Source organism: Amblyraja radiata, unplaced genomic scaffold, assembly GCF_010909765.2.
Source record: "Amblyraja radiata isolate CabotCenter1 unplaced genomic scaffold, sAmbRad1.1.pri scaffold_472_ctg1, whole genome shotgun sequence".
NCBI classification, from domain to species: domain Eukaryota; kingdom Metazoa; phylum Chordata; class Chondrichthyes; order Rajiformes; family Rajidae; genus Amblyraja; species Amblyraja radiata.
Genome location: NW_022630558.1, coordinates 81,613 through 106,175, shown reverse-complemented (window position 1 = coordinate 106,175; position 24,563 = coordinate 81,613). Strand labels below are relative to the sequence as shown.

The following is a 24,563-nucleotide window of genomic DNA, read 5'->3' as shown; positions in this document are numbered from 1 at the left end:
TGCCTCCCCTAATGGATTACATCATCACATATATCCCCCCCTCCAATGGGTTACATCATCACGTACGCTTCCAAATGGATTACATCATCACGTTCAACCCCGATGGATTGCGTCACCACGTTCAACTCCGTTGGATTGCGTCACCGCGTACACCCACCTCCGATGGATTGCGTCACCACGTACACCCACCTCCGATGGATTACATCACCAAGTACGGCCACCTCCGGTGGATTACGTCACCGCGCATGCAGCGCGCGTCCCCCCCGCCCTCACGCCACGCCACGTCACGCACGCGGACGCAAACACGTGCGCGCCCCCGGCCCCGCCCCCGACGTCGGTCTCCTTGGTGAAGGTGGAAGGAAGATGGCGGCGGCGGCGGCGGAGAAGACGCGGAGCCGCGGATCCCCGAAGGCCATCAAGTTCCTCTTCGGCGGCCTGGCGGGGTAACGTAGCCCGGAGCTGGGGGGGCTGGGGCTGGGGTGGATTGATAAACCCTTCGGCCCCACAGCAGCGTGCTATCCCCCCCCCCCACCCCTCCCCCTCCCTCCCTCCCTCCCTCCAGGAGTCGCCCCATGCAACCCTCAGTCTACCCAGTGCCCCCTCACTGCCCCCCTAGCAACCTTCCTAACCTGCCGGGGCCCCTTGACCTCCATGGGGGGCCATGACCTCCATCCTACCCGGGACCCTCCCTCTCTTCCCAGGGTCAAACTTCAGTCCCTGGACCCCCCTCACCCCCCCCCCCCCAATCTGTGTCTCCCCCGGGCCCCCACACTTTGCCCTCAGGGCCCCTGGTATCACCCTCCCCTTGGCAACCCAGGGGCCCCCCATCACCTTCTCAGGCCCCCCATGACCCTTCCCTCTGTCCCCAGGGTCCCCGCTTCACCCTTGGGGTGGGGGGGGGGGGGGGCTCACCGCCCCCTAGCTACCCTCCTAACCTGTCAGGGCCCCTTGACATCTCTGGGGGGGCCATGACCTCCATCCTACCCGGGACCCTCCCTCTCTCCCCGGGGTCAAACTTCAGTCCCTCAACCTCCCCCCCCAATCTGTGTCTCCCCCGGGCCCCCACACTTTGCCCTCAGGTATCACCCAGAGGATGTTTCCACTAGTGGGAGAGTCTAGGACCAGAGGTCACAGCCTCAGAATTAAAGGTCGTTCTTTAAGGAAGGAGATGAGGAGGAATTTCTTTAGCCAGAGGGTGGTGAATCTGTGGAATTCTTTGCCATAGACGGCTGTGGAGGCCACAAGTCAGTGGGTATTTTTAAGACAGAGATAGATAGATTCTTGATTAGTGCGGGTGTCAGGGGTTATGGGGAGAAGGCAGGAGAATGGGGTTAGGAGGGAGAGATAGCTCAGCCATGATTGAATGGCGGAGTGGATTTGATGGGCCGAATGGCCTAATTCTGCTCCTATCACTTATGACCTTATAAGAAACGACATTTTATTATAAGATATAAATTATATATTTTGCATTCATTTGAGTAAATTGTTATTTTTTTGTAATTATCATTTGGTAAGTTGCAAAAAGTGGTGTGCAAAGTATTCTAAATTGAGATGGAATTATATTTAGCCTTTCCTTGTGTCAGTAGTTTCTTGCTCGTGTGTGGTGGTCAAGTCGGGCAGTTTAGACCAAAGATCCTATAGCGAGCAAGATGGTCCACTCGACGAAAAAGACGTAGTACGGTCATGGGCAGATTCATAGGTAATTTTCGGCCCCATTTCTGTAACCGGCTTCCGTCTCCGCACCAAAGATCCCGTAGTGGAGCAAAGATACTAGTGCGGAGACGGAAGCCGGTTACGGAAACATCCTCGTAAAAATAAAAGTTATTTGGTAAAAATCTTCTCATTTTCAGAATTTTAATTTATTAACACAAACTGTTCCCCCGCAACGTTGATTACACTGCGAGTCGGGTCGGGTTACTGAAATGGATGAAAAAAAGGCCCACGTTCCGCTCCGTTGCGTACTACACGTCAGCCCATTGCATTTAGCAGGAGTGGTCTACTTGTTCCGCTATAGGATCTTTGGTAGCTATGGGATCAAATCCTGTTCCAAGCAACTCAGCATGTGCCAATGGTGACTAAGTACACATCTTGACCTTGACCGACCTTTTACCTGTGGACTGAGTGAAGTGCCGTTGAGTTGAAGATGCATCGGGCAGCACAGTGGCGCAGCGGGTAGAGCGGATGCTGATGCAGGGAAAATGTTCCCCATGTTCGGGGGAGTCCAGAACCAGGGGTCACACACAGTTTAAGAATATGGGGTCGGCCATTTAGGACTGAGATGAGGAAAAACTTTTTCACCCAGAGAGTTGTGAACGTGGACATTCTTGCTATTGAGGGAGTACAGCGTAGGTTCACCAGGTTAATTCCCGGGACGGCAGGACTGACCTATGATGAAAGAATGGGTCGACTGGGCCTGTATTATTAGGCATGCAGGTGCAGCAGGCAGTGAAGAAAGCGAATGGTATGTTAGCTTTCATAGCAAAATGATTTGAGTATAGGAGCAGGGAGGTTCTACTGCAGTCTGAAGAAGGGTTTCGGCCCGAAACGTCGCCTATTTCCTTCGCTCCATAGATGCTGCTGCACCCGCTGAGTTTCCCCAGCAATTTTGTGTACCAGGTTCTACTGCAGTTGTACAGGGTCTTGGTGAGACCACACCTGGAGTATTGCGTACAGTTTTGGTCTCCAAATCTGAGGAAGGACATTATAGCCATAGAGGGAGTGTAGAGAAGGTTCACCAGACTGATTCCTGGGATGTCAGGACTTTCATATGATGAAAGACTGGATAGACTTGGCTTATACTCGCTAGAATTTAGGAGATTGAGAGGGGATCTTATAGAAACGTACAAAATTCTTATGGGGTTGGACAGGCTAGATGCAGGAAGATTGTTCCCGATGTTGGGGAAGTCCAGGACAAGGGGTCACAGCTTAAGGATAAGGGGGAAATCCTTTAGGACCGAGATGAGAAGAAACTTTTTCACACAGAGAGTGGTGAATCTCTGGAACTCTCTGCCACAGAGGGTAGTTGAGGCTAGTTCATTGGCTATATTTAAGAGGGAGTTAGATGTGGCCCTTGTGGCTAAAGGGATCAGGGGGTATGGAGAGAAGGCAGGTACGGGATACTGAGTTGGATGATCAGCCATGATCATATTGAATGGCGGTGCAGGCTCGAAGGGCCGAATGGCCTACTCCTGCACCTATTTTCTATGTATCTATGTATTCACTGGAATTTAGAAGGATGAGAGGTAATCTTAGAGAAACATATAAAATTCTTAAGGGATTGGACAGGCTAGATGCAGGAAAAATGTTCCCCATGTTGGGGAGTACAGAACCAGGGGTCACACACAGTTTAAGAATAAGGGGTCGGCCATTTAGGACTGAGATGAGGAAAAACATTTTCACCCAGAGAGTTGTAAGTCTGTGGAATTCTCTGCCTCAAAGAGGGCGGTGGAGGCCGGTTCTCTGGATACTTTCAAGAGAGAGCTTGATAGGACTCTTAAAAATAGCAGAGTCAGGGGATATCGGGAGAAGGCAGGAACGGGGTACTGATTGTGGATGATCAGCCATGATCACATTGAATAATAATAATATAATAATAATTTGTTTATAGGGACAGTGCATATTAATGAACATTTGCATGTAAATATGCGAGATTGTAGCCAATCAGTAGCTAATTTCCGTCTCTAGTGCCAGGCAAAGGTAGGTGAAGTGTCTTGCCCAAGGACACAACGACAGTACACACTCCAAGCAGGATTCGAACCGGCCACCTTCAGGTTGCCAGCCGAACACTTAGCCATTGTGCCATCTGTCGCCAATGGCGGTGCATTGAAAGGAGCGCCCTTTAATTTTGGGGCTGTGACCTCTGGTCCGAGACTCTCCCACTAGTGGAAACATCCTCTACACATCCACTCCATCAAGTGAATATCTGTCAAGGTCTAGCTGTGTATTCAGCCAGCAGTGTCTACAGTGTTCAATGTGCACTCCCCCCCCCCCCCCCCCCATGGCTGTCTCCTGCATGCCAAGATGGCTGATGTGAAACTCGAGTATAGGTGGCCAGCTGGCATTAGATCCACTGACTTCGTGAATCCTCCGCCTTGCTCCAAATGTCAAGGTCAAACAGTTTCCTTTGGAAGGAAACATGTATAAAAGGATTGAGTATGAACCTGTGTATGAGAGGAAGTGTATAAGATCATGAGAGGAATAGATCGGGTAGACGCACAGAGTCCCTTGCCCAGAGTTGGTGAATCGAGGACCAGAGGACAAAGGTTTAAGGTGACGGGGAAAATATTTTAACAGGAATCCGAGGGGTAACATTTTCACACAGAGGGTGGTGGGTGTATGGAACGAGTTGCTGGAGGAGGTATTAGAGGCAGGGACTATCCCAACGTTTAAGAAGCAGTTAGACAGGTACATGGATAGGACAGGTTTGGAGGGATATGGACCAAGCACAGGCAGGTGGGACTAGCGTAGCTGGGACGTTGTTGGCTGGCGTGGGTGAGTTGGACCGAAGGGCCTGTTCACAAACATGTTCCCGCTGTTGGGGGAGTCCAGAACCAGGGGCCGCAATTTTAAGAATTAGGGGTAGGGCATTTAGAACGGAGATGAGGAAAAACGTTTTCACCCAGAGAGAGTTGTGAATCTGTGGAATTCTTTGCCACAGAAGGCAGTGGAGGCCAATTCTCTGGATGCTTTCAAGAGAGAGTTAGATAGGGCTCTTAAAGATAGCAGTCAGGGGATATGGGAAGAAGGCAGGAACGGGGTACTGATTGTGGATGATCAGCCATGATCACATTGAATGGCGGTGCTGGCTCGAAGGGCCGAATGGCCTACTCCTGCACCTATTGTCTATTGTCTAATATGTGGATACAATAGGCAATAGGTGCAGGAGCAGGGATCGCTGGTCGGCGCGGACTTGGTAGGGAATTCCACAGATTCACCACTCACTGTGTAAAAAAGACAATAGACAATAGGTGCAGGAGTAGGCCATTTGGCCCTTCGAGCCAGCACCACCATTCAATGGCTCTTCATCCTCAATCAGTACCCCGTTCCTGCCTTCTCCCCATATCCCCTGACTCTGCTATCTTTGAGAGCCCTATCTAACTCTCTCTTGAAAGCATCCAGAGAATTGGCCTCCACTGCCTTCTGTTATTGGGGCATGTAGGTCGGCGTGGACGAGTTGAGCCGAAGTCCTGTTTCCACGCTGTGAGATTCTATGAGTCTGAGCATGGGTGATCATAACAGCAGTGTGTATGGTAATATCACCTCCAGCGAACTGCCCCTCTACAAGAGCCTAACCCAGTTGCGTTTTGTCCTTTAGGATGGGAGCCACGTTCTTCGTTCAACCGCTGGACCTGGTGAAAAACCGGATGCAGCTGAGCGGGCAAGGAGGTCGGGCGAAGGAGTACAAGACCAGCTTCCACGCCGTCACCACCATCCTGAAGGCCGAGGGGATCGGGGGGATCTACACCGGGTGAGCAGGGGGGCGTCCCACTCCCACCCCCTGCCGGGCTTGTTCCAGCGCCATTTTAGGAACCCGTTCCCCCCTCTCTCGCCCCACCCGTAGGAAAAGCATCCAAGTCACACAGACCGAACCAGTACCCACTGTAGCTTATATAACCATATAACAATGACAACACGGAAACAGGCCATCTTAACCCTTCTAGTCCGTGCCGAACACTTTCACCTAGTCCCATCTACCTGCACTCAGACCATAACCCTCCATTCCTTCCCCGTCCATATACCTATCCAATTTATTTTTAAATGATAAAATCGAACCTGCCTCCACCACTTCCACTGGAAGCTCATTCCACACAGCTACCACTCTCTGAGTAAAGAAGTTCCCCCTCATGTTACCCCTAAACTTTTGTCCCTTAATTCTCAAATCATGTCCTCTTGTTTGAATCTTCCCTACTCTCAATGGAAAAAGCTTATCCACGTCAACTCTGTCTATCCCTCTCATCATTTTAAAGACCTCTATCAAGTCCCCCCTTAACCTTCTGCGCTCCAAAGAATAAAGACCTTTCTCTGTAACTTAGGTGCTGAAACCCAGGCAACATTCTAGTAAATCTCCTCTGTACTCTCTCTATTTTGTTGACATCTTTCCTGTAATTTGGCGACCAAAATTGTACACCATACTCCAGAATTGGCCTCACCAATGCCTTGTACAATTTTAACATTACATCCCAACTTCTATACTCAATGCTCTGATTTATAAAGATTCTGTCCCAATATCTGGGACTGGTATTTTCTTCAGTTCCACGGCTGGAACCAGACTTCTGGCCAAAATCTCTCAGAGAATCTTAGCCCAATCTTCTGACCCCCCTCTCTGGGACTGGTATTTAACCCCCCACCCTGCCGGAGGTTCCCTTCGACTTAATGTAGAGGCAGATTTTCATATCGTTCGAGAAATTAACCAGCTAGCCGCTAAATGGACAGCATGGTTAAGGGGAATGTCTTCGATACGCATGCGAGCTCATCATCGGAGACCTTCAGAGCTTCTTCACAGATACGTCTTCCAAAACACAGCCTTAAGTTGTTTATTGTTGATGAAAAACATTCAGATACATCCAAGCTTCTCCCGACTCGTTACTGCAATCTTCATCGAACTCCAGCTTAGTGCTTTAAATGTTAGTAAACTCCTCGTGTCTCCGTAACACTTCGCATGGTCGATAGGTAAACCTTCCTCATGCTTGTTCGAAACTACACCCAGTAGAGTTGCTGCTTCACAGCGCCACAGGCCCGCGTTCGATCCCGACCACGGGCGCTGTCTGTACGGAGTTTGTAGTCCTCCCCGTGACCAGCGTGGGTTTTATATAGAAACATAGAAAATAAGTGCAGGAGGAGGCCATTCGGCCCTTCGAGCCAGCACTGACATTCATTGTGATCATGGCTGATCGTCCCCTATCAATAACCCGTGCCTGCCTTCTCCCCATATCCCTTGACTCCACTAGCCCCTAGAGCTCTATCTAACTCTCTCTTAAATGCATCCAGTGACTTGGCCTCCACTGCCCTCTGTGGCAGGGAATTCCACAAATTCACTACTCTCTGGGTGAAAACGTTTTTTCTCACCTCAGTCTTAAATGACCTCCCCTCTATTCTAAGACTGCGTGTGTGGCCCCTGGTTCTGGACTCGCCCACACATTGGGAACATTCGCCCCAACATTGGGAACATCGGGATCTTCGGTTTCCTCCCACACTCGAAAGACATACAGGTTTGTAGGCTAAGGTACACAAAAAAGCTGGAGAAACTCAGCGGGTGCAGCAGCATCTATGGAGCGAAGGAAATAGGCTACGTTTCGGCCCGAAACGTTGCCAATTTCCTTCGCTCCATAGATGCTGCTGCACCCGCTGAGTTTCTCCAGCTTTTTTGTGTACCTTCGATTTTTCCAGCATCTGCAGTTCCTTCTGAAACAGGTTTGTAGGCTAATTGGATTGGTATGAATGTAAATTAATCCTAGCAGGGTAGTGTTAAAGTGCGGGGCGATCGCTGGTCGTCGCGAACCCGGTGGGCCGAAGGGCCTGTTTCCGCTGCTGTATCTCTAAACTAAACTGAACCATAATAGTGCATTGACAACAATAACGTGGTGATTCCACCTCACCGCCCTCTCTTTCACTCCCCCCCTCCCGTCTCCCTCTCAGTCTCTCCGCGGGCTTGCTGCGCCAGGCCACCTACACCACCACCCGCCTGGGAATCTACACCATCCTCTTCGAGAAGCTGACCAAGGCTGACGGCACGCCGCCCAACTTCTTCATGAAAGCTGGCATCGGCATGACGGCGGGCGCGATCGGCGCCTTCGTGGGGACGCCCGCCGAGGTATCGCTGATCAGGATGACTGCCGACGGCAGGTGGGTGGTGCCCGAGACTCAGAGACGATTGTTTAAGGGCTTGGACACACGCTAGAGGCAGGAAACATGTTCCCGAAGGTACACAAAATTGCTGGGGAAACTCAGCGGGTGCAGCAGCATCTATGGAGTTTCCCCAGCAATTTTGTGTACCTTCGATATTCCAGCATCTGCAGTTCCCTTTTGAACAACATGTTTCCGATGTTGGGGGAGACCAGAACCAGGGGCCTCATTGAAACATATAAGATTGTTAAGGGCTTGGACACACTCTAGAGGCAGGAAACATGTTCCCCATGTTGGGAGAGACCAGAACCAGGGGCCACACACAGTTTAAGAATAAAGGGTAAGCCATTTAGAACGGAAACACTTTTTCTCACCTCTGTGAGTTGTGAGTCTGGAATTCTCTGCCTCAGAGGGCGGTGGAGGCCGGTTCTCTGGATACTTTCAAGAGAGAGCTAGATAGGGCTCTTAAAGATAGCGGAGTCAGGGTATATGGGGAGAAGGCAAGAACGGGGCACTGATTGGGGATGATCAGCCATGATCACATTGAATGGCGGTGCTGGCTCGAAGGGCCGAATGGCCTACTCCTGCACCTATTGTCTATTGTCAAGAGAGAGCTAGATAGGGCTCTTAAAGATAGCGGAGTCAGTGGATATGGGGAGAAGGCAGGAACGGGGTACTGATTGGGGATGATCAGCCATGATCACATTGAATGGCGGTGCTGGCTCGAAGGGCCTACTCCTGCACCTATTGTCTATATATATTTATCTATATATACACACATAGAGGTATATATATATATATATATATATATATACAGAGGTATGTATATATATATATATATAGACAATAGGTGCAGGAGTAGGCCATTCGGCCCTTCGAGCCAGCACCGCCATTCAATGTGATCGCCATATATACACAGAGGTGTATATATATATACAGAGGTAATGGGGAGAAGGCAGGCGAATGGGGTCATAGAGTGGATGTGGAGAGGATGTTTTTCCACCCGTGGGAGAGTCTAGGACCAGAGGCCGTAACCTCAGAATAAAAGGACGTTCCTTTAGAAAGATGAGGAGGAATTTATTTAGTCAGAGGGTGGTGAATCTGTGGAATTCTTTGCCACAGGTGTTGGCAAAGTCAATGGATATCTGTACGGAGTTTGCACGTTCTCCCCGTGACCTTCGTGGGTTCGGTCTTCGGTTTCCTTCCACACTCCAAAGACGTGCAGGTTTGCAGGTTAATTGGCTTGGTGTAAATGTAGAAATTGTCCCTAGTGTGTGTAGGGTGGTGTTAATGTGCGGGGATCGCTGGTCAGCACGGACACGGTGGGCCGAAGGGCCTGTTTCTGCTCTAGTTTCTGCTCCCAGTCTCACTAAACTAGGAGACACAATAACCCCAGGTGTGGTCTCACCAGGGCCCTGTACAACTGCAGTTGACTTCCTCCCGCTGAGCTACTTCAGCGCTCTGTGTCTGGTCTGGGGTTCCTCGTATCTACGACTGTCTGGGTGTTCTTTCTACCTCCTCCAGGATGCCCGCAGACCAGCGGCGGGGTTACACCAACGTGTTTAACGCGCTTTTACGCATGACCCGAGAAGAGGGCCTCGTCACCCTCTGGCGGGTAAGTTCGCACTGACGGGGCACATCGTTCGTAAGTCCGCGCGTCCGCCAGCGATGCTTTTTCCCTGTACCTCGCTCCGCGTGACCAGAATCCAAACTAGGTAACTGATGGGAGCAGAATTGGGCCAAACTGAAATCGTGGGCCCCCCCTCAGTTCCCGGCAGACCCCCCCCCCCCCGCTGGGTCCTCCCTTCTTCTCAGTAGGAGAAGACCCCGATGTCCACAGTGGAGGTGCAGTTAAGCTCACGTGATAGGAGCAGAATTAGGCCATTCGGCCCATTAGTCTACTCCGCCATTCAATCATGCCTGATCTTTCTCTCCCACTTATCCATCCATAAGATCATAAGACACAGGCCATTCATCCCATCAAGTCTACTCCGCCATTCAATCATAGAAACATAGAAAATAGGTGCAGGAGTAGGCCATTCGGCCCTTCGAACCTACACCGCCATTCAATCATAGAAACATAGAAAATAGGTGCAGGAGTAGGCCATTCGGCCCTTCGAGCCTGCACCGCCATTCAATATGATCATGGCTGATCATCCAACTCAGTATCCTGTACCTGCCTTCTCTACATACCCCATGATCCCTTTAGCCACAAGGGCCACATCTAACTCCCTCTTAAATATAGCCAATGAACTGTGGCCTCAACTACCTTCTGTGGCAGAGAATTCCAGAGATTCACCACTCTCTCTGTGTGAAAAATGTTTTCCTCATTTCGGTCCTAAAAGATTTCCCCCTTATCCTTAAACTGTCACCCCTTGTTCTGGACTTCCCCAACATCGGGAATAATCTTCCTGCATCTAGCCTGTCCAACCCCTTAAGAATTTTGTAAGTTTCTATAAGATCCCCCCTCAAATTCTAGCGAGTACAAACCGAGTCTATCCAATCTTTCTTCATATGAAAGTCCTGACATCCCAGGAATCATACCTGATCTTTCTCTCCCATTTATGCATCCGTAAGATCATAAGACACAGGCCATTCATCCCATCAAGTCTACTCCGCCATTCAATCATGGCTAATCTCAATAGACAATAGGTGCAGGAGTAGAGGCCATTTGGCCCTTCGAGCCAGAACCGCCATTCACTGTGATCATGGCTGATCATCCCCAATCAGTACCCTGTTCCTGCCTTCTCCCCATATCTCCTGACTCCGCTATCTTTAAGAGCCCTATCTAGCTCTCTCTTGAAAGCTCCGTAGATGCTGCCTCGCCCGCTGAGTTTCTCCAGCAGTTCGTCCACCTTTGAACTAACGCAGGCCCTCTGTCGCTGTTTTTGTTCCAGGGTTGCGTCCCGACGATGGCTCGCGCGGTGGTGGTGAACGCAGCCCAGCTGTCCTCTTACTCCCAGTCCAAGCAGTTCCTCCTGAGCCTCAGTGAGATCTCCTTGATTGTCCCGCCTGACGTGGCATCGTCTCTCCTCCCTTGTGCTTCCTCTCGCCGCCTGATCCCCCCCCCCCCACCTCCCTGGGTTCAATCTGTCCGCGCGTGGAGTTTGCACGTTCTCCTTGTGACTCATAGAAAAATAGGTGCAGACTTAGGCCATTCAGTACGATCACGGCTGATCACCCAGAATCAGTAAACATAGAAACATAGAAATTAGGTGCAGGAGTAGGCCATTCGGCCCTTCGAGCCTGCACCGCCATTCAATATGATCATGGCTGATCATCCAACTCAGTATCCCGTACCTGCCTTCTCTCCATACCCTCTGATCCCCTTAGCCACAAGGGCCACATCTAACTCCCTCTTAAATATAGCCAATGAACTGTGGCCTCAACTACCCTCTGTGGCAGAGAGTTCCAGAGATTCACCACTCTCTGTGTGAAAAAAGTTCTTCTCATCTCGGTTTTAAAGGATTTCCCCCTTATCCTTAAGCTGTGACCCCTTGTCCTGGACTTCCCCAACATCGGGAGCAATCTTCCTGCATCTAGCCTGTCCAACCCCTTAAGGATTTTATAAGTACCCCTTCGTTCCTGCTTTCTCCCCACATCCCTTGACTCCGATCACCCTTGGAGCTAGGAGAAAATCTCTCGGAGATTAGACTCTCCTCCGGGTGCTCCCGATTTCCTCCCGCTTGCCAAAAAAACATACGGGGCGGCCTGATGGGTGCAGCGGGTAGAGCTGCTGCACTCACCATGTGTTAACGGCTTGGACACGCTAGAGGCAGGAAACATGTTCCCGATGGTGGGGGAGTCCAGAACCAGGGGGCCACACACACAGTTTAAGAATAAGGAGTAAGCCATTTAGAACGGAGGCGAGGAAACACTTTTTCACAGAGAGTGGTGAGTCTGTGGAATTCTCTGCCTCAGAGGGCGGTGGAGGCCGGTTCTCTGGATGCTTTCAAGAGAGAGCTAGATAGGGCTCTTAAAATAGCGGAGTCAGGGGATATGGGGAGAGGGCAGGAACGGGGTACTGATTGAGGATGAAGAGCCATTGAATGGTGGTGCTGGCTCGAAGGGCCAAATGGCCTACTCCTGCACCTATTGTCTATTGTCTTTTTTACACAGAGAGTGGTGAATCTGTGGAATTCTCTGCCACAGAAGGTAGTTGAGGCCAGTTCGTTGGCTATATTTAAGAGGGAGTTAGATGTGGCCCTTGTGGCTAAAGGGATCAGGGGGTATGGAGAGAAGGCAGGGATGGGATACTGAGTTGGATGATCAGCCATGATCATATCGAATGGCGGTGCTGGCTCGAAGGGCCGAATGGCCTCTACTCCTGCACCTTTTTGTCTATTGTCTGCTGTCTCACAGCGCCAGAGACCCGGGTTCGATCCCGACTACGGGTGCTGTCTGTACGGAGTTTGCACGTTCTCCCCGTGACCTGCGTGGGTTTTCTCCGAGATCTTCGGTTTCCTCCCGCACTCCAAAGACGTGCAGGCTTGTAGGTCAATTGGCTCGTTGTGTGTGTGTGTGTAAATTATCCCCAGCGTGTGTTAATGTGCGGGGATCGCTGGTCGGAGCGGACTCTGTGGGCCGAAGGGCCTGTTTCTCGAAAACTAACTTGGGCCAATTTACTGAAGTCAAGGCGACTTTGGAATGTGGGAGGAAACCGGAGCACCCGGAGAAAATTCTCTAGGTGATAGGGAGAACGTGCAAACTCCGCACAGAATTTGCAGACTATTATCTAAATGGTGGCCGACTAGGAAAAGGGGAGATGCAGCGAGACCTGGGTGTCATGGTACACCAGTCATTGAAAGTAGGCATGCAGGTGCAGCAGGCAGTGAAGAAAGCCAATGGTATGTTAGCTTTCATAGCAAAAGGATTTGAGTATAGGAGCAGGGAGGTTCTACTGCAGTTGTACAGGGTCTTGGTGAGACCACACCTGGAGTATTGCGTACAGTTTTGGTCTCCAAATCTGAGGAAGGACATTATTGCCATAGAGGGAGTGCAGAGAAGGTTCACCAGACTGATTCCTGGGATGTCAGGACTGTCTTATGAAGAAAGACTGGATAGACTTGGTTTATACTCTCTAGAATTTAGGAGATTGAGAGGGGATCTTATAGAAACTTACAAAATTCTTAAGGGGTTGGACAGGCTAGATGCAGGAAGATTGCTCCCGATGTTGGGGAAGTCCAGGACAAGGGGTCACAGCTTAAGGATAAGGGGGAAATCCTTTAAAAACGGGATGAGAAGAACTTTTTTCACACAGAGAGTGGTGAATCTCTGGAACTCTCTGCCACAGAGGGTAGTCGAGGCCACAGTTCATTGGCTATATTTAAGAGGGAGTTAGATGTGGCCCTTGTGGCTAAGGGGATCAGAGGGTCTGGAGAGAAGGCAGGTACGGGATACTGAGTTGGATGATCAGCCATGATCATATTGAATGGCGGTGCAGGCTCGAAGGGCCGAATGGCCTACTCCTGCACCTAATTTCTATGTTTCTAGAATGCAGCCGCAATCCGGGCCTCTAGCAGCATGAGGCAATGTCTCACATTAATGTATATGTGCCCTCACGAACCTGATGTTTGTAATGCAGCTTTGATGGGGGTTAGGGGGGGGAGCCGGGAGCATCTTCCTAATCCATGCTTTATTCCCGCCAACACAGGTTACTTCAACGATAACATCCTCTGCCACTTCTGCGCCAGTATGATCAGCGGGCTAGTGACCACAGCTGCCTCCATGCCGGTCGACATCGCCAAAACCAGGTGACAAAATCAACCAAGTATCCAACGTGTTCAATGGGACGGGGCCAAGAGCAGTCAATGTGGAGGAAGGAACTGCAGGCGCTGGTTTAGACCGAAGATGGACACAAAATGCTGGACTGGACTGGAGACTGGACAGACTCGGCTTGTACTCGCTAGAATTTAGAAGATTGAGGGGGGATCTTATAGAAACTTACAAAATTCTTAAGGGGTTGGACAGGCTAGATGCAGGAAGATTGTTCCCGATGTTGGGGAAGTCCAGAACAAGGGGCCACACAGTTTAAGGATAACCATATAACCATATAACAATTACAGCACGGAAACAGGCCATCTCGACCCTTCTAGTCCGTGCCGAACACATAATCTCCCCTAGTCCCATATACCTGCGCTCAGACCATAACCCTCCATTCCTTTCCCATCCATATAACTATAAGGGGGAAATCTTTTAGGACCGAGATGAGAAAAACATTTTTCGCACAGAGAGTGGTGAATCTGTGGAATTCTCTGCCACAGAAGGTAGTTGAGGCCACAGTTCATTGGCTATATTTAAGAGGGGGTTAGATGTGGCCCTTGTGGTTAAAGGGATCAGGGGGTATGGAGAGGGCAGGTACAGGATACTGAGTTGGCTGATCAGCCATGATCATATTGAATGGCGGTGCAGGCTCGAAGGGCCGAATGGCATACTCCTGCACCTATTTTCTATGTTTCTATGTAATTCAGCAGGACAGGCGGCATCTCCGGAGAGAAGGAATGGGTGACGTTTTGAGTCGATGTACTACTTCAGACTGGGGACCAGTCTGATGAAAGGTCTCGACCCGAAATGTCACCCATACCTGTCTGAAGAAGGGTCTTGACCCAAGACATCACCCATTCCCAGTTTGAGGAAGCATCTCGACCCGAAACCTCACCCATTCCCAGTCTTCTTCTTGCGTATGGAGTGCACAGCCTAAAGTTGTAGGACAACTTGTCCTATTTGATCTTATTTGATTGTGCACGCCTGATGGATTGCATTCGTCGTAACAGGGCGGACCACGTGAAGGTTGCAATCTCCCACCCCATTCCCAGTCTGAAGAAGGGTCTCGACCCGAAACGTGACCCATTCCCAGTCTGAAGAAGGGTATCAACTCGAAACGTCACCGTTCCTTCTCTCCAGAGATGCTGCCTGTCCCGCTGAGTTACTCCAGCATTTTGTGTCTTATCTTCGGTTTAAACCAGCATCTGCAGTTCTATCCTACATATTATAGCTAGACCATGTTGTCCGTGCTGAGGAAGTGTGTAGCCTTATGCCCCTGTCCCACTTAGGAAACCTGAACGGAAACCTCTGGAGACTTTGCGCCCCGCCCAAGGTTTCCGTGCGGTTCACGGAGGTTTTTGTCAGTCTCCCTACCTGCTTCCACTACCTGCAACCTCCGGCAACCACCTGCAACCTCCGGCAACCGCACGGAAACCTTGGGTGGGGCGCAAAGTCTCCAGAGGTTTCCGTTCAGGTTTCCTAAGTGGGACAGGGGTATTAGAATCATTGGGAGATATAACAGGGCATCAAGCTCTTCACTGATCTCGATTCTATTTCCCTTCCCTTTCCCTTTCCCTCGGCCTCATTGTGAACTAATCCGGGCTCCACATTATGGGAAAGACGTCAAGCTGGAAAAGTTACAGAGAAGATTTACGAGGATGTTGCCGGGACTCGAGGGCCTGAGCTACAGGGAGAGGTTGAGCAGGCTGGGACTTTATATCTTGGAGCTCTGGAGGATGAGGGGTGATCTTATAGAGGTGTACAAAATGGGCGGTCACTGTGGCGCAGCGGTAGAGTTGCTGCCTATGCCCCTGTCCCACTTAGGAAACCTGAACGGAAACCTCTGGAGACTCTGCGCCCCACCCAAGGTTTCCGTGCGGTTCCCGGAGGTTGCAGGTGGTTGCCAGAGGTTGCAGGTAGTGGAACCAGGTAGGGAGACTGACCAAAACCTCCGGGAACCGCACGGAAACCTTGTGTGGGGCGCAAAGTCTCCAGAGGTTTCCGTTCAGGTTTCCTAAGTGGGACAGGGGCATTACAGCGAATGCAGCGCCGGAGACCCGGGTTCCATCCCGACTACGGGTGCTGTCTGTATGGAGTTTGCACGTGCTCCCCGTGACCTGTGTGGGTTTTTTCCGAGATTTCTGGTTTCCTCCCACACTCCAAAGACGTGCTGCACCTCTGTCACGTCCTAAAGTGGGGCGGTGACGTTACTGGAACATTGAAGTGTCACTACTATTCTTATTTTGCAGAATTCAAAATATGCGGATAATCGATGGCAAACCAGAATACAGGAACGGACTGGTGAGGCATCCTGGTTTTTTTTCCACACTAATGTTGTATTAGAGGTGATGGGGTGGTTTCATGCAGGTGTTTCAACACGCCATTAAGCCTTTCACTACTCTCTACATCTCAACGAGGTTCCCCCCAGTCGTCTAAACTCCAGCGAGTACAGGCCCAGTGTCGACAAACGCCCATCATAGGTTAACCCACTCATTCCTGGGATCGTTCTTATAAACCTCCTCTGGACCCTCTCCAGAGCCGGCACATCCGTCCTCAGTTACGGGGCCCAAAACCAAAGATCCTATAGCGGAGCAAGATAGACCACTCCTGCTAAATGCAATGGGCTGACGTGTAGTACGCAACGGAGCGGAACGTGGGCCTTTTTTCCATCCATTTCAGTAACCCGGACCCCACCCGACCCGCAGTGTAATCAACGTTGCGGGGGAACAGTTTGTGTTAATAAATTCAAATTCTGAAAATGAGGAGAAGATTTTTACCAAAGAACTTTGATTTTTACGAGGATGTTTCCGTAACCGGCTTCCGTCTCCGCACTAGTTATCTTTGCTCCGCTACGGGATCTTTGGCGCGGAGACGGAAGCCGGTTACCTTCGAGCCAGCACCGCCATTCAATGTGACCATGGCTGATCGTCCCGTATCAATAACCCGTTCCTGCCTTCTCCCCATATCCCTTGATTCCACTAGCCCCTAGAGCTCTATCTAACTCTCTCTTAAATCCATCCAATGATTTGGCCTCCACTGCCCTCTGTGGCAGGGAATTCCACAAATCCACAACTCTCTGGGTGAAAAAGTTTTTTTTCTCACCTCAGTCTTAATTGGCCTCCCCTTTATTCTAAGACTGTGTGGCCCCTGGTTCTGGACTCGCCCAACATTGGGAACATTTTTCCTGCATCTAGCTTTGTCCAGTCCTTTTATAATTTAAAACAATCATAGATAATAGGTGCAGGAGCAGGCCATTTGGCCCTTCGAGCCAGCACCGCCAATCCTTGTATGTTGCAAAACATACTTGACGAATAAAGTGTGATTCTGATTCTGATACGTTTCTATAAGGCCCCACCCTTTCATCCTCCTAAACTCCAGTGAATACAAGCCTAGTCTTTTCAATCTTTCCTCATATGACAGTCCCGCCATCCCAGGGATCAATCTCACGATCCTACGCTGGGCTCCCTCAATCACAAGGAGGTTCTCATGGCCACACACTCATCTCCCCGCTAGCTTCAGGTAGAAGGTACAGGAGCCTGAAGACTGCAACATCCAGGTTCAGGAATAGCTACTTCCCCACAGCCATCAGGGGAAGTTTAATAAAACTTGGCTCGGACAAAATGTTAATAAAACCTGGCTCGGACAAAACTCTGAACATTAATAGCTCATTATCTGTTATTTGCACTTTATCAGTTTATTTATTCATGTGTGTATATATTTATATAATGGTATATGGACATGCTGATCTGTTCTGTATTCATGCCTACTATGTTCAGTTGTGCTGAAGCAAAGCAAGAATGTCATTGTCCTACCACACCAGACCAGACCATGGCTCAACCAGACTGATTCCTGGGATGTCAGGACTTTCATATGAAGAAAGACTGGATAGACTCGGCTTGTACACGCTAGAATTTAGAAGATTGAGGGGGGATCTTATAGAAACTTACAAAATTCTTAAGGGGTTGGACAGGCTAGATGCATGAAGATTGTTCCCGATGTTGGGGAATTCCAGATCTAGGGGTCACACAGTTTAAGGATAAGAGGGAAGTCTTTTAGGACCGAGATGAGAAAATCATTTTTTACACAGAGAGTGGTGAATCTGTGGAATTCTCTGCCGCAGAAGGCAGTTGAGGCCACAGTTCATTGGCTATATTTAAGAGGGAGTTAGATGTGGCTAATGGGATCAGGGGGTATGGAGAGAAGGCAGGGATGGGATACTGAGTTGGATGATCAGCCATGATCATATCGAATGGCGGTGCAGGCTCGAATGGCCTCTACTCCTGCACCTATTTTCTATGTTTCTATGTCTATCAGGGACACATGACAATAAACTCTCTTGAATCTTTGAATCTTGACCCGAAACGTCGCCCGTTCCTTCCCTCCAGAGATGCCGCCCGTCCCGCTGTGCCTTAATTTGATGTGTTGCTCTCTTTTCCGCCTGTGCCTTAATTTGCTCTCTTTTCCGCCTGTTTCCCGACAGGACGTTCTCCTGAGGGTCACCCGGCAAGAGGGGTTCTTCAGCCTTTGGAAGGGCTTCACGCCGTACTACGCCCGCCTGGGCCCGCATACGGTGCTCACCTTCATCTTTCTGGAGCAGATGAACAAATATTACAAGCTCTACTTCCTGGATCAATAAAATGGTGACTCCTCTAGCTCCCCCTCCCCCCTCCTACCTCCCTCCTCCCCCCCTCCCCTCCTCCCCCCCTCCCTCCCCCCTCCCATCCTAAAGAATTTCAATAAACATGGGCGTGTGGGATGGGGGAAGCGGGCGGTGAGGAACAATCTCTTACACCAAGTATATCCAGATCCATTCTTGGAAGGCCAGTCAAAGGTTGGGTTGGAATTGGATTCTGGCTGTGTGTATGTATGTATGTCGAGGGCTAGGGTCCCTCGTACGAGTGTTTGGGAGAATGTGAGGGTTTACCATCGCGACAGTTTACAACATTATTTTTTAGTGTGTTGATCTGACCTTTGGCCTTTGATCCTTGACCCTCAGGGTGGCCGCCCATAGCACCCCCCCCCCCCCCCCCCCCCCCCCCCCCCCCCCGAGCACGGTCCAGAGGGTCAGAGGTGACGGGATCAGTTTGGCCCTCAAACTGAGGATCGCTGAATCAGATCACGGAGGGTGTGCCTCGATTGTGGAGTGTGTGAGTGTGTGTGTGTGTGTGTGTGTGTGTCCCCCACCCCCACCATTTCCACCGGCCACCGATTGTCACCGCCTTGCTGGCCCGTGATTAAGCTGCAAATTAAATTAAAGAAGTGAATGTTCCCTCATCAATCGCGAGCTGTGTGGTGGAGCGGAGTGCTGTGTGTGTGTGTGTGTGTGTGTGTGTCCGTATCCATCTATAACTGTGTGTGTGTATACATTTGTATCTATGTGTGTGTGTCTGTGCGTGTGCCTGTATAAATTTGTGTCTGAGTGTATATTTGTGTCTGTGTGTGTGTGCGCACGTGTGTGTCTGAGTCTGTGCGTGTGTCTGAGTGTGTGTGCGTGTCTGTCAGTCAGTGTGTATGTGTGTCTGAGTGTGTGTGTGTTTGTGTGTGCCTGTATAAATTTGTATGAGTGTGTGTATATCTGTCTGTGTGTGTGTGTGTGCGTGTGTGTGCATGCATGTCTGAGTGCGTGTGTGTGTGCGCGTGCATGTCTGTGTCAGTGTGTGCGTGTGTGTGTACATGTCTGTGTCAGTGTGCATGTGTGCCTGAGTGTGTGTGTGTGTGCCTGTATAAATTTGTATCTGCGTGTGTGTGTGTATATTTGTTTCTGTGTGTGTGCGTGCATGCATGTCCGAGTGCATGTGTGTGTGTGTGCGTGTGTGCGTGCATGCATGTCTGAGTGCGTGTGTGTGTGTGCGTGTGTGTGTGTGTGTGTGTGTGTGTGTGCGTGTCTGTCAGTGAGCGCGTGTGTGCAAATGCTGGCAGAGGCAGAGTACTTCCATGAAGCTTTTTTATTTTGTAGGGCGTGAGACCGCCACACTCTTCACCCTACCTCTGGGGTTAGCGACACACGGGTGCCCGAGGCAGGGAGCAGATTGGAGTCAATCACTACAGTGTGTGGACACTTATGTAAGTGTATGTGGAGCAGCCCCAGTCACGCCACTGTGGGAGGGGACAGATCCACCAACGAATATGCAATGGCGAGAATGTCAGAAGTAAGGCAGTGTATGTATGTAGGAAGGAACTGCAGGTGCTGGTTTGCGAAGACAGGCGCATAAATGCTGGAGTAACTCAGCGGGAGAGGCAGCATCTCTGGAGGGAAGGAATGGGTGATGTTTCGGGTCTGAAGAAGGGCCTTGACCCGAAACGTCGCCTGTTCCTTCTCTCCAGAGTCACTCCAGCATTTTGTGTCTTATCTCCGTAAACCAGCAGGAAGTGGTTCACTCTGGTGTCTCTGGTGGCCTGGGCCCTCGTAAGTTCTAGGGGGAGAATCCGTCACCGGCTTCTGTTCTTTTTTTTTTAACCAAAAATAATTTTAATCGATTATTTTGGTCCGTTTTTCAAACCACCCGGGCGCAGATTTAACCCTGGGCAAGGGGCGGGCAGCCAGGCGCCGTGACTCACGCGTGGATGGCCAGCTTGGCCTAGGCCCAGGAGCAAACCAACCAAGACATCATCCTCGGCCCCAAACCCTCTCCCCTACGCACACAGGGGTGTCCAAAGATGAGGGTGTGACGGACAGCCAGAAGGCAAGGAGCAGCCCCTTTAGATAATGGAACAGGGGACTGCAGCCTCACGCACTCCATGTACACGTGGAACACAGACTCCTCCAGCTCGCTAAAATGGCAGCTGCCAAGTGAACTGCGGATGGGAAGTAGCTGAAGAAGGGTTTCGGCCCGAAAGGTTGCCTATTTCCTTCGCTCAATAGATGCTGCTGCACCCGCTGAGTTTCTCCAGCTTTTTTGTGTAGCTGCGTACAAGTTATCTGCCACAAATCCCTCCGTGTGGCAGGCATGATTTCTAGGCTCCACTGCACTTTATGATGTAGAGGAAGGTCCTTGTATTAAAATCTTCCTTGTGCCATGTTGACCCTCTAGGTTCGCTGGCGGGCTCAGCGGGCCAGGCAGCATCTGTCAATCTAAAGGTGCGATGGACATTTGACCGATTTTGACCCTCGGCCTGATTTTCCTTCCACGGATGCCGACTGACCCACTGAGTCCAGCAAGTATTTTGTTTTTTTGCTCCTGCTTCCAGCATGTGCACATTCTCATGCAGGGAGGAACTGCAGGTGCTGGATTGAACCGAAGATAGACACAAAACGCTGGAGTCACTCAGCGGGTCAGGCAGCATCTGTGGAGAACATGGATAGGTGATGTTTCACAGAGTGCTGGAGTAACTCAGCGGGTCAGGCAGCATCTGTGGAGAACATGGATAGGTGATGTTTCACAGAGTACTGGAGTAACTCAGCGGGTCAGGCAGCATCTGTGGAGAACATGGATAGGTGATGTTTCACAGAGTGCTGGAGTAACTCAGCGGGTCAGGCAGCATCTCTGGAGAACATGGATAGGTGACGTTTCACAGAGTGCTGGAGTAACTTAGCGGGTCAGGCAGCATCTCTGGAGAACATGGATAGGTGACGTTTCACAGAGTACTGGAGTAACTCAGCGGGTCAGGCAGCATCTGTGGAGAACATGGATAGGTGACGTTTCCCCTCTTCAGACCTGATTGTTGGCATGGGCAGGCGACGTTTCTGACTGAAGAAGGGTCCCGATCCAAAACGTTGCCTATCCACGTCCCCCGGAGATGCTGTCTGACTTCCTCCAGCACTCTGTGCTTTTACGCAAGATCCCAGCACCTGCAGTTCCTTGAGTGGCAGTCTGAAGAAGGGTCTCGACCCGAAACATCCCCGATTCCTTCTTCCCAGAGATGCTGCCTGTCCCGCTGAGTCACTCCAGCATTTTGTGTCTACTTTCAGCGAAACCTTTAAACCCTTCTTTCTCAACATGCGCTGCCCGACCAGCCGAGTGTTTCCCGATGTTTTGTGTTTAGCCGCGACAACATCCCAAAGTCTTTTGCTTTCAATTTAGGCTCCTTAGTTCCGCCGAGCCTGAATTCCCGTACCTGCGGTGAAACGTCCAAGATACGCTTCTCATGCGACCGTTACCCGACAAAACAAGACTGTTGCACTTTGAAATGTGTGAAATGTGATGTGTTCTGTACTTAGCGATCTCACTCCGTGAGTTTTCAGCTCATCCCTGCCGACATCCACCGTTGCCGATTTGCAAATCATTATATTTTTCTGCCTTGGAGAGCTCGGAGTGGTAATTCTGTTCCCTCTGATCGGCAAGAGGCGCTACCATAGACATTTTGAAACCATCGGTGTACATTAGACTTTGTGACATGATTATAGAGCAAATTGAATGACTTGGAAGAGAAAAAAAACAAATAAATTAATTATTGAGGCAATGCATCAGCTTTCTTTCCTACCCACCCATTGCTTCAAGTACTGAACCTACTCATCCAGGCGAAGCCAGGCCATAGGTTCCATACCAGGGAGGGGAATGAAGGATGGACACATGATGCTGGAGCAACTCAGCGGGACAGGCAGCATCTCTGGAGAGGGTGTTCAAGAAGGAACTGCAGATGCTGGAAGATCGAAGGTACACAAAATTGCTGGAGAAACTCAGCGGGTGCAGCAGCATCTATGGAGCGAAGGAAATAGGCGACGTTTCGGGCCGAACCCCTTCTTCAGACTGATGGGGGGTGGGGGGGGAGAAGGAAGGAAAAGGGGAGGAGGAGGAGGAGCCCGAGGGCGGGCGGAGACAGCTAGAGGGTTAAGGAAGGGGAGGAGACAGCAAGGGCTAGCAAAATTGGGAGAATTCAATGTTAATGCCATACGGACGCAAGGTCCCCAGACCGAATATGAGGTGCTGTTCCTCCAATTTCCGCTGTTGCTCACTCTGGCAATGGAGGAGACGCAGGACAGAGAGGTCGGATTGGGAATGGGAGGGGGAGTTGAAGTGCTGAGCCACCGGGAGTTCAGGTAGGTTATTGCGGACTGAGCGGAGGTGTTCGGCGAAACGATCGCCCAACCTCCGCTTAGTCTCACCGATGTAAATCAACTGACATCTAGAGCAGCGGATGCAGTAGATGAGGTTGGAGGAGATACAGGTGAACCTTTGGCGCACCTGGAACGACTGCTTGGGTCCTTGAATGGAGTCGAGGGGAGAGGTGAAGGGACAGGTGTTGCATTTCTTGCGGTTGCAACGGAAAGTGCCCGGGGAGGGGGTGGTGCGGGAGGGAAGGGAAGAATTGACAAGGGAGTTGCGGAGGGAGCGGTCTTTGCGGAAGGCAGACATGGGGGGAGATGGGAAGATGTGGCGAGTGGTGGGGTCACGTTGGAGGTGGCGGAAATGGCGGAGGATTATGTGTTGTATTTGCCGGCTGGTGGGGTGAAAGGTGAGGACCAGAGGGACTCTGGCCTTGTTGCGAGTGCGGGGATGGGGAGAGAGAGCAGTGTTACGGGGTATGGATGAGACCCTGGTGTGAGCCTCATCTATGGTGGCGGAGGGGAATCCCCGTTCCCTGAAGAACGAGGACATTTCCGATGCCCTAGCATGGAATGTCTCATCCTGGAGAGGGAATGGGGGACACTTTTTCCACACAGAGAGTTGTGAGTCTGTGGAATTCTCTGCCTCAAGGCGATGGAGGCCGGTTCTCTGGATGCTTTCAAGAGAGCTAGATAGGGCTCTTAAAGTTAGCGGAGTCAGGGGATATGGGGAGAAGGCAGGAACGGGGTACTGATTGTGGATGATCAGCCGTGATCACATTGAATGGCGGTGCAGGAGTAGAGGCCATTCGGCCCTTCGAGCCAGCACCGCCATTCAATGTGATCACGGCTGATCATCCACAATCAGTACCCCGTTCCTGCATTCTCCCCGTATCCCCTGACTATGCTATCTTCAAGTCAGGAGAGTTTATTGTCATGTGTCCCAGATAGGACTAATGAAATTCTTGCTTTGCTTCAGCACAACAGAATATAGTAGGCATTAATACAGAACATATCAGTGTCTGATAGCGGAGTCGGTGGATATGGGGAGAAGGCAGGAATGGGGTACTGATTGTGGATGATCACATTGAATGGCGGTGCTGGCTCGAAGGGCCTATTGTCTATTGTGATGTTTGTGGTCGAGTCCCTTCTTCAGACTGGATCTTGACTAGAAACGACACCCATCCCTTTTATCTGGAGATGCTGCCTGTTAGTCCAGCATTTGTTTTTTAGTTTAGAGATACAGCACGGAAACAGGCCCTTCGCCCTCTCCGAGTCCGCATCGACCAGCGATCCCCCGAACATTAACACTGCCCAACACACACACACACACACACACACACGGGACAATTTCTCACAAATTCAACTCTTCACGTTTATTTATGATTTGGACGAGGAAATTGAAGACTTTGTGGCCAGTTTGCAGATGATAAGCAAGCCGGTGGAAGGGTAGGTAGTGTAGAGATATCGGGGACTCTGCAGAAGGACCTGGACAGGTTGGGAGAGTGTGCAGAGAAGTGGCAGATGGAATGTAGTGCTGCAAAGTGTGGAGTCGTGCATTTTGGTAGTAGGTATAAAGGAATAAATGGCGGAGAAAATCCAGAAATCGGAGGTGCAGAGGGACTTGGGAGTGCTGGTGCAGGATTCCCAAAAAGTTCATCTGCAAGTCGAATCGGTAGTGAAGAAAGCAAACTCAATGCTAGCATTTTCATCAAGAGGGCTTGTATACAAAAACAGGGATGTAATGATGAGGCTCTATGAGGCTACACAAAATTGCTGGAGGAACTCAGCGGGTGCAGCAGCATCTATGGAGCGAAGGAAATAGGCGACGTTTCGGGCCGAAACCCTTCTTCAGACTGATGGGGGGTGGGGAAAGAAAGAAGGAAAAAGGGGAAGAGGAGGAGCCCGAGGGCGGGCGGATGGGAGGGTGGGAGGAGACAGCTAGAGGGTGAAGGAAGGGGAGGGGACAGCACAG

The 24,563-nt window shown here is 50.6% G+C and overlaps 1 protein-coding gene across 2 annotated transcripts; it reads left to right on the top strand.

Moving 5' to 3' along the window:
* The first annotated feature begins 314 nt into the window (after positions 1–314).
* slc25a11 (solute carrier family 25 member 11) lies at positions 315–22,005 on the top strand. 2 transcript variants are annotated; one of them, XM_033016749.1, is made up of 9 exons: positions 315–443; positions 5,315–5,467; positions 7,636–7,842; positions 9,367–9,457; positions 10,740–10,830; positions 13,496–13,595; positions 15,855–15,906; positions 18,086–18,245; positions 21,627–22,005. In XM_033016749.1, exons 1-8 carry the CDS (start codon positions 364–366, stop codon positions 18,239–18,241), a joined length of 930 nt encoding a protein of 309 aa, XP_032872640.1. In that variant the 5' UTR covers positions 315–363; the 3' UTR covers positions 18,242–18,245; positions 21,627–22,005. The 2 variants fall into 2 exon arrangements, with proteins under 2 accessions (XP_032872640.1, XP_032872641.1); XM_033016750.1 differs by lacking the exon at positions 21,627–22,005 and adding an exon at positions 19,562–20,060.
* The last annotated feature ends 2,558 nt before the right edge of the window (positions 22,006–24,563 follow it).